Consider the following 9,701-nt stretch of genomic DNA (forward strand, 5'->3'; position numbering starts at 1 on the left):
TCTATCAAATCTTAAGTGCACTATAACATTACAGGTCATCTTTATCTATTTATCTGTATGTATCTTCTTTTTCTTGGGCGTCTTGATGAAGCGGCCCCACCCTAGCCCTCGGTGTGTTGGGGTGGGTGGGCGACAGCTGGGACTCGCAGCAGCCAGACGCCCCACCCATCACTGTCAGCCAACGCAGTGAACCGCTCATCCACACATGACAAGGTGGATGTGAACCAGTGCAGATGATGTGTGACCAGGACCAGGACATGAGGTGACTGAAACAGCACCAACAACACACCAACATTCACACAAGAAGTCAAAAAGTCCCTGCTTATCTGAAAACAAGTTGAACAATTACTTAAGGCTGTGTTTCCTTAATGAAGTAAATTAAGCTCCAAAGAATCTAAAAATAATTTTTACAATCATAAATTTTTCTGACATCAGTTCTGCACTTTCAGGATGAGGTGCAAGGATTTAAATGTTTAGACACTCAGTGCATTCATTAAATAGGGTGTGTAAAAAACAAAACAAAACAAAAACTACTTTTGGTTGCAATATGAAACAGGTACGACCCAGGACTAATTTTAAATGGTTCAACCAATCTAACTTTACAATATATTACTTTATCTGAATGACACTGATGCAAAAATGTATGTTTAATGTTTCCAGAAACTTATTAAAAACTGTCTCCATGTTATTATGCAGTGAGAAACAGGACAAAGAAAAATATCCAATATGGCCACCAGAGGGCACACATGTCCTATTTACTGTTAACTCTGAAAATGTAGGACATCCAAGCCCAAAAAAGATGGTAGAGGAAGGTATTACTTTTGTGTTACTTCCCATTGTCATTGCAATTACTGCAATTAAAAGTCTAAACTTATAGATGTATTTGCATGAAATATTGATCTTTGCTTTCCTTTGCAGAGGGCCATGATACCAGAGACATGGAAGAACGTTTTCTGTCATGTTATTTAGTTAACCAACTCTGCAAAAAAACTGAATTGTAAAAGAATATACTAGGCATTTATGACTGTGCAAATACATCTGTGGGTTTAGACTTTTTATTATACATCACATATATATACATATAGAACATGACAAGGAAACAGTGTAAACAAGTTATAAAACACATTATATCAAATTAAAGTAAAAGCATAAATTATGGTAGCATTGAGTTGATGCCTGTTTAGTTTTAAATCTGGACACCACCTCTGCAGATCTAAAAAAAAAAAAAAAAAAAAAACCTGTTAGGTTTATATGGGTTGAACAGTACACAATATTCAAAGCCCAGTCTTGTTATGCTCGATATCAAAATGCTAATTTGGTAATATCTTTTATGTCATCACTGAAACTAAGCTTTTCATCCACAATTACATCAATATTTGTAACATGGGTGAAAGTGTCAAGTGCTCAAAAGTCTAGTTGGGAACTAAGCTACCAAATAATACTGTCTGAGTCTTGTCCTTACATTTGCATTTTAATAGAGCAATTAATCCAGTGTGATTTCTGAAATAACACAAGTCTGAAAAATAGTAGTTTGGAAAGTAGCCCCTTGACTATATGGAACATTCCACATGCAAATCTATGCTCACTTGTGAACGCAGTGAAATGTCTACGTTAGTTTACAAAATGATGCAAAGGAATGAGTGCGTAGTTCAACAGCAGGATAGAGGGTTTCATCAAATGTTGGTTTAAAGGTATGGAGGCGAACCCGACGGTCAGAGAGGACTCTGTAGAAGGACATAATACCAGCCGGCTGATCTACGTACACCCCCACCCGTCTGGAGCGTGAGCAGAGGGAAGATACATCGATACGCTCCTTGTTGTGCCAAACAAAACAACCTTGAGTACAGCAAGAAATACTCCAAGACTTCTTGTTCTGTCCGAGCTTACAATCATCCACATCTCCTTTCCTGTCAATGCTCCTGTACGTTACCCCGATGTTGAAGGGCTCCAAGACTTCAATCTCCCAGTAGCAGCGCCCATCTATACCCTGTTCACACAACACCTGTGGCCACGGATCAAATCTCTCTGGATGATCAGGATATGGCTGTTCTTCTTCCATCCAGGTCACCTTTCTGTTCCCATCAGAAAGACGGAGGTTCTTGTGGGCTGTGTTGGGATCCCAAGTGAGCTTACGGGCATCTGGAGGTAAGAAAACATAATTTCAAGTCTCTTCAAAGAGAGAGATCATCACCTTAACCTGTGTGTTGTCACTTGCATGTTGTTGTTTATACTTTCCTATTAGAGGAGTGAGTGAGTTGAAAATATATTCTATTTGTTCCTCTTGTGTGGCCGGGTAAGCCTGTACAAATAGATTGGCCTTCTGCAATCTCTCAAGGAGGAATCGCCAGGATTCTTTGTATAAAAAAATGTATGGATGGACTAGTGACAGAAATGTTTGGCCTGGCAAGAGCAACTCACAATTCAGACATGGTTGTGTGTGGCTGACGTTAATTTTGTGGAAATTCATAAAGTCTGGATAACTACTGATTTCCGAAAACCTGCATAGATCCATTGACTTTGAGCTGTTTTGTGTACTTACATTTCTTGAATCCTGGTTTCATTCTGTGTTCTCCTCCATGGGCAACACTGGAAGAAAATGGTACTTGTTAAAATCTTAACCAATGCAACTGACCCTGTGTTTCTGTCAAAAACCTTTGTTATCAGTGCATCAGAGGTACAGATCTTTCCACAATAAATCTAGAGCACACATCTATTGTTACTAGTAACTAGTTGGTTACTCAAATAAACAGCAGCACAAGCTCACTGAGCATCTTTACCGTGATACAGTCTCAAACATGGCTGGTAATTTCATTACTTGAGTTTGTTGAGCTTGTATTGTTGGTCACCCTTCAGCTGTAAGAGAAGCTTGACTCCTGATTCTCCAAGATGGTTGTAGCTCAAGTCCAGGTCTGTCAGATGTGAGGGGTTGGATTTCAAAGCTGAGGCCAGAAAAACACAGCCGGTCTCTGTGACCATACAACCGGACAACCTGAGAAAACACAGTGTTTGGTTATTTTGGTGTAACGGATGTGCACTCACTCCACCCATAAAAGACGTGCTAACCAACTTGCCAAGCGGTTGTCAACCTCTTGGCGAAGAGGTTAGCATCGTCGCCTCCGGTGCGGGAGGTCGTGGGATCGAACCCCACCTAGGGCAGGCCGTGAGAAACACAACGCAGAGGGCCAGATATGACATCGGCTACATTGGCATTCAGTAGACCATTCCAGGCCGAGAACCCAAATACTATAATGGAGTAAAAGAGCATGTAGAAGTTAAATAATTAACTGGATGTGTCAATCATGATGGAGAAAACGTCTGACCAAAAGAAAGACAGATGTTTACATACAAGAGACAGGCACTAATGCAAAGGAACATTGTGAACAGTGCAACATGTATTCAAATACCAAAGACAGATTTTCAGGTTTGGGTCTTGTCCATACATCAATGCAAATGAGAATGCTATTTGTTATTTAAATACGAACCTCAGTATCTTCACTTCGCAACATTTATTCGACAGTCCATCACAGAGCAGCTCCACTCCTTCATCTCCCAGGTCATTGTTGCTCAGGTCCAGCTCTCGTAGAGGTGCGTCAGGGAACTTGAGACCAAAGGCCAGGTGTTCAACCCACTCTGTAGTCACGTTGCAGTCTGCTAGACTGAGTGTGGATAATAAGGGTTATTATATGCAAAGAATGCATTGTAACTCATTAAAATAAGAATAAAATGTGCAATAAGAACTTAGGGGACCATTCCACTCGTTGATGGAACTAGGAATTTTTTGCAGCCTGTAAAAAATGTCCGAATACACTATGCAGGATTTCAAGAAATACTGAAGCCAGAAAACATATGATAGTGAAAGTTAACTTACATTGCCTTTCTGCTCCTCTTCACTGCTGGTATCAGCCTCCTTCGACCCTCCTCTGATGTATAGTAACTCCTCAAATCCAATACATCCAGATTATCCGCTGATACCTGCAGCATGTAGGCCAGTGCAGAGCAGTGCATGGGAGACAGCTCAGTTTTTGAACGATCTGATCGCTTCAGATACTCGGTTATCTCATCTTTGACTTTCTGGTCTCTCATCTCAACCATGGTGTGAAAAATGCTGATGCAATTGTCTGGAGAGATGCCCTTTCTTCGGATTGATTTGAGATATGTCAAGATTTTTTTGTTGGTATCTTGGATATCAACTGGTGATGTCAGCAGACCCCGTAGGACTCTCCGGTTTGCTTCAACCATGAGGCCAAAAAGCATTCGTAAGAAGTAAACCAGGTGGCCGTTCTTCTTCTCCAACACTTTGTCAACTGTCTTCTTTAGAAGATCAAGTAAAGTGTGTTCTTTGTCCTTCAGATCAAGAAATTTGCTGAGCTCTGTTGTTTGTGAAGTCGTCTTGTTTGTGAAGCAGTCGTAGACGTAGAGCGCTGCAAAGAACTCCTGTACGGTCAGATGAACAAAGTAGAAAATCTTTCTCTGAGAGAAGATTTCTTCTCCTCTGAGGACTGTGTTGAAAAATCCAGAGTGGACAGATGCTTCTTTTATGTCAATGCCACAGTCCTCCAGGTCCTCCTCATAGAAGATGAGGTTGTTCTTCTGCAGATGAACAAATGCAAGTTTGCCAAGTTTCAGGAGAAATTCTCGGTGTGTCTTCAGAAGGTTCTCTACGTTTTCCTCTCTTGTCTTGTCATATTTTCTGCTTCTGCGTTTAGTCTGGACAAACAGGTAATGTGCCATCATCTCTGTCAGAGTTTGAGGAGTTTCAGCTTTTTCATCTCCACTGAACACATCCTGGAATAACACAGCAGAAATCCAGCAGAAGATCGGGATCTGACACATGATGTTGAGACACACTGAAGACTGGATATGTGATATGATTCTCTCAGCAAGAACCAAGTCATCATGAAATCTCTTTCTGAAATATTCTCCTTTTTGTGACTTATTGAACCCTCTGATCTCTGTCACCATGTCGACGTACTTTGCAGGGATCTGACTGGCTGCTGCTTTACGGGAAGTTATCCAGATCTTTGCATTGGGGAGAAGGTTACCCTGGATCAGGTTTACCACAAGGTTATCCAAAGATATAACGTCATTGACAGACGTTACTGTGTTATTATTCTTAAAGTCCAGTTGAAATCTGCTTTCATCCAGACCATCCAGGATCACCAGAACTTTGGTTCTAGTGTACTCAGTTGAATCTCTGAAGCTGCGGAGTGCAGGGTGGAAGTTGGTCAGCAGCTGATGAAAGCTTTTTTTATCTTTAATCAAATTCATCTCTCGGAAAGCAAGACAAAAAACAAAATCAATGTCCTGGTTTTCTTTATCTTCAGCCCAGTCAAGAACAAATTTCTGCACAGAAAATGATTTTCCAATGCCTGCACTGCCCTTTGTTAAGACTGTTCTGTGGGATCTCTCTTGGCCAGGCAAAGGTTTGAAGATGTCACTGAGGTTGACTGAATCTTTAGGTGATGTGTGTGTTTTCAGTTTGCGTTGTAGGTGTATGAACTCATGTTCATCATCTGGCCCTTCACTCTCCCCTTTGGTGATGTGGAGTTCTGTGTAGATGCTGTTCAGGGAAGTCGGTTGGCCACCGTTACCTTCAGATGTTGAGGCAAATTTCTTTTGCATTGTTTCTTTATGTTCTTTTTTTGCTTTCAGACGATCTGTGTTCCCTGGAATACGCAAATACATGATGAAAAATCCAATAACTGGTTAATATCAAACATGTTAGCTTGCTTTTTCTAAACAAGTACATAATTTTGTTGCTTTATCTGGTTGTTTGCCTGCTAATCTAATTAATTTTAATGCCAGGAAAGTCTTGCACGAGACCAGCTAAAAAGACGACACTAAACACTAATGATGACATGTCAGTCTATTCCATTGCTAGAATTTGTTGTGACAGCAGTTACTACACAAATATTTTTGCAGTTTGTATCCAACAGTTACCTGTGTCGGGATCTTTTCTGGGTTTCTTTCCACACTTTGTGCAAGTGTAGCCTGCTAATGAATCAGACTGGTCCCAGTCTGAGCTGAGACACTGTTTACATAACCAGTGTCCACAGGAGAGTTGTACTGGATCACTCCGTTCCTCCTCACACACTGAGCAGATGGATGAACAACTGTAAGAAGAGAAACATTCAACCCAAAATTAGCACATGAAGGCACTTCCCATGAAACAGTTAAGTGTTTATACCATTTTCTCAGACCCTGAGATGCTGGTTATAGTAATATTAGTAAAATAGTAACCATTCCGTGTTCCCCTTGCCAAAGTTAAGTGGCATGTGCTTGGATCCATCATCCTTAATGGAGAGGACACTGAGAGTATTGGACCCATCTGATCTATTCTGTGAACTAGGAGGAGAGGTTGTTGCTCTCTACACATCTCTTCAGAGAGAGTTCAGGAGTGAAATCTTGACTTGTTTCTTTAACAGTGTGACTGTGGCTGGCAGAGGAACCTGTGTCCATTTCTGCCAAATCCATTTCAAGATACTTTAATTTGAGAGAATTACCTTTCTGGGTTCTTGATGCGGAAGTTAAGTGGTGTGTACTTGGATCCATCACTCTTCATGGAGAGGGCACTGGGACTTGTGGACCCATCTGGTCTTTTCTGTGAACTAAGAGGAGAGACTGTTTTACTTAATCATCATCTCTTCGGGCAGTCGTCATTTGCTCCCCAGATATACAACAGATACAATCTTTTTTTCATACAGACAGAGCTGTGGATTCAGTTTCACTTTACAGCGAAATCTTGACTTGCTTATTTGAGAGTATGACTCTGTGAGAACCTGTGTCCAGTTCTTTCAAGAGACATTTAAATTCAGAGATTTACCTTTCTGGGTTCTCAATGGTAAAGTTGAGTGGTATGTACTTGGATCCATCACTCTTCATGGAGAGGGCACTGGGACTTGTGGACCCATCTGCTCTCTTCTGTGAACTAAGAGGAGAGACTGTTGTACTAACTCATTACTTTGAATGACAGGTGGGTGGGTGTGTGCTCGCCTCAGACCGACTTGCACCCAAGTCTCAACTCCATACACACCCCACTGTTTTTGGAATTAGGGTTGGGAATTAGGAGCAGGAGTCCCAATCACACTCCTGCTCCTAGAGTATCACTTAAAATCATCATTAATATCAATGGATGATGAATGAATGATTCTACAAATTTTAATCTATGGATTTGTCTGAAAACGTCACATCCTGCTCATCTACAACTGGTCAAAATTACCTGTCTTGATTCTCTGTGCTGGAGCCATTTGTCTCATTGGATGGCTTGTCAGGTGTCACAGGCAGAGGGCTGGGCTTCCTCTTCCTCTTAGCCATCTCTGCTACAAAAAACGAGAGACTGACACAAGAGTAGCAATATTAATCCATGCAACATGCTGTCCAGAGATAAGGATGGCTGTGAGCTTGCCTAGAATCTTTGTTATGAAAAAACAACTTCTTGTAGTCTGTCGAAAGAAGTCACAGGCTCCTTATTTATTTGATTGATGGTCCCATAGGACATGTGTGATGGTGATGGTAAATTTGTTTTAGAAATGAAATACACAGTATAATATAGATAATGATAATAATAATAATAATAATAATAACTACATGCCCCATTGTTTAATTACATTGTATTATATTGTATTTTATTGATTATATTGATATACTGTATGTACTGTTTTGTAGAGAATTTTTCTGTGTAATTTATTAACCTTGTTTCATTTTTAGCACTCCCCTCTCCCTTCCCCCTCAGGCTGCACTTGAAAATAAGAATTTTGTTCTTAATTTGCTTGCCTGGTTAAATAAAGGTTAAATAAATAAAAAATAAAACATGATAAATATTAAGTCTTCAACATTATTGACAGAATAATAATGAACAATCAACGTGAATATTCAGAATGTGGGGCAGTATGTATTCATTCTGTTTAATTGAATGAATAGGCCACAGTTCAAAAAAGGTCAAGAACAACCACACACACAATGTCACCGATCATCATTGACGTATTGATCGTTTAGGCTTATCGAGGCAATAGTAATGGCAACGATAAAAACAGCATGCAGCGCTGGCCAATGGAGTTGTTACACCTCGGTCTGTGCTTGGCCATAACACAACAGAAAAAAATAGCAACAAGCCACACGGACCATCGCAAATAACGTCAACAAATAAGATAGTTAGCTACGTTTATTATATAAAAAGCTCTTTATCGCTCAGAAGACGACGTGTCCTAAGTAGGCCTCAAGCCTAAAAAATCAATGACACGACGAACTTACAACACACAACGACACGCGCAGCTATAATTTATTTCCTCCGACCTTAGAGTAACAAGGGACAACAAGAAGCAACTTACACTTGTGTACTGAATGTTTCACTTGTCGTTACTTGTTCAATTTTAAAGTTTTCATTCAGGCGATGCTCCTGAGAGGCGGAGCTCAGCTCGTGGATTTTACTTTCGTTTTCATCCGGTGTATTCTGCAGTTTTAAAGTGACTCCGGTAAAGTAGGAAATATATTGAGTTTCGAACCAGTATACTACATTGTTTTAACTCTTGGGGGTGAAATTTTGTTACTCTTATTTGCTCTTATCGCCTTTATCTCTATTTCTCTAATCCCTTATTTTTACTTACATTTAAAACATACTTTTGATTGCATCATGGGAAATGTAGTCTGCAGGATTCATTCTCACATTGTAAGCAATTATTAGGCCGTGCCTTCATAAACTTACCCCTCTGACAGGAAACATTCTTGCCCTTTTCCAACTTACCCTCAGGTAGCAGTTTGACCCAACCTATTGTACCTTTAAAAGAAAACGTAGCGACTATGATGATAATAATAATGATAATATAAATATAAATAAATCATAAATAACTTTTTTTTTAAAGTATAGCCTCAAAACAGTGCTTTCTTAGCTTCCCATTTCAAATTCTATATTGCTTCTATCTTTGCCATTTGAGCGCGGGTGCTGGAGATTTCTAATGACAGGACTTCATAAAATGATCATTTCCACTGATACACATTTAGAACATGTGGTTCCAATCTCTTTATCAACATTTTCTTTGCTGTAGTTAAACCTGCAAAATTGTTGTATCTAAGTGCCACTTTATATCCCATTTGACTAATTTGGATGTTATTCCAAACAAAAGTTTACAATAATTGATCCAAATTTGTTCAGACAGAATTTTTAGGAGAGGCCTGAGAAGAGAATATCTTTAAGCATGTATGGGGATACAATATGATTCTTCACCCAAGGTGTGTCAGCATTTTTTGTCAAACCATCTTGATACAGATCTCAGCACAGAGGACAGGAAATACATTTCAAAATTAGGTAGTGAGAGCCCTCCTAGAACAGTATGTTTAAATGTTTCCAGAAACTTAAAAAAAACCCAAAAATGTTTCTATGTCATGATGCAGTGAGAAATTGGACAAAAGGGGAAAAATAACAAAAAACAGGATATTCAATACGGCCACCAGAGGGCACACAAATCTTATTTACCTTTAGAAAAGCTGTCTCTATTAAAATAATAACATAATTAAAAAGGGTTAGAGTTAGGTTCGCTCATCATCAAGTTTGTCCACAGTTTGAATAGGACCATTTATTTGGTGGAAAGTACTGAGAGAATGATTAAATAAACCCCCACACTGTTTAAATGTTTTTATTACTTTATTGATATAAGAAAATACACAACATTGTATAAAACACTTTGTAACAGTCAAACAAACGTTTG

General features: G+C 39.5%; 1 protein-coding gene across 1 annotated transcript; it reads right to left on the reverse strand.

The window, feature by feature from the left end:
- Positions 1-1,222: 1,222 nt before the first annotated feature.
- Positions 1,223-7,314, reverse strand: LOC146968660 (NLR family CARD domain-containing protein 3-like). The gene is made up of 9 exons (XM_085760075.1): positions 7,220-7,314; positions 6,824-6,928; positions 6,504-6,608; positions 5,941-6,113; positions 3,869-5,666; positions 3,483-3,656; positions 2,816-2,989; positions 2,540-2,586; positions 1,223-2,139 (listed from the first exon to the last, which is right to left on the reverse strand). The coding sequence occupies exons 1-9, from the start codon at positions 7,312-7,314 to the stop codon at positions 1,607-1,609; spliced, it is 3,204 nt and encodes a 1,067-aa protein (XP_085616201.1). The 3' UTR covers positions 1,223-1,606.
- Positions 7,315-9,701: the final 2,387 nt, after the last annotated feature.

Source organism: Trachurus japonicus, chromosome 18, assembly GCF_045865225.1.
Source record: "Trachurus japonicus isolate A0001 chromosome 18, Traja_1.0".
Classification (NCBI taxonomy): domain Eukaryota; kingdom Metazoa; phylum Chordata; class Actinopteri; order Carangiformes; family Carangidae; genus Trachurus; species Trachurus japonicus.

Coding starts and splice junctions, on each gene's coding strand:
- LOC146968660 (XM_085760075.1), bottom strand. CDS start 7,314: ATGGCTAAGAGGAAGAGGAAGCCCAGCCCTCTGCCTGTGACACCTGAC. Junction 6,114..6,503: donor CGCATCAAGAACCCAGAAAG/GTAATTCTCTCA, acceptor CTCTTCTTACAG/TTGTTCATCCATCTGCTCAG. Junction 3,657..3,868: donor AAGAGGAGCAGAAAGGCAAT/GTAAGTTAACTT, acceptor ATCCACACTCAG/TCTAGCAGACTGCAACGTGA.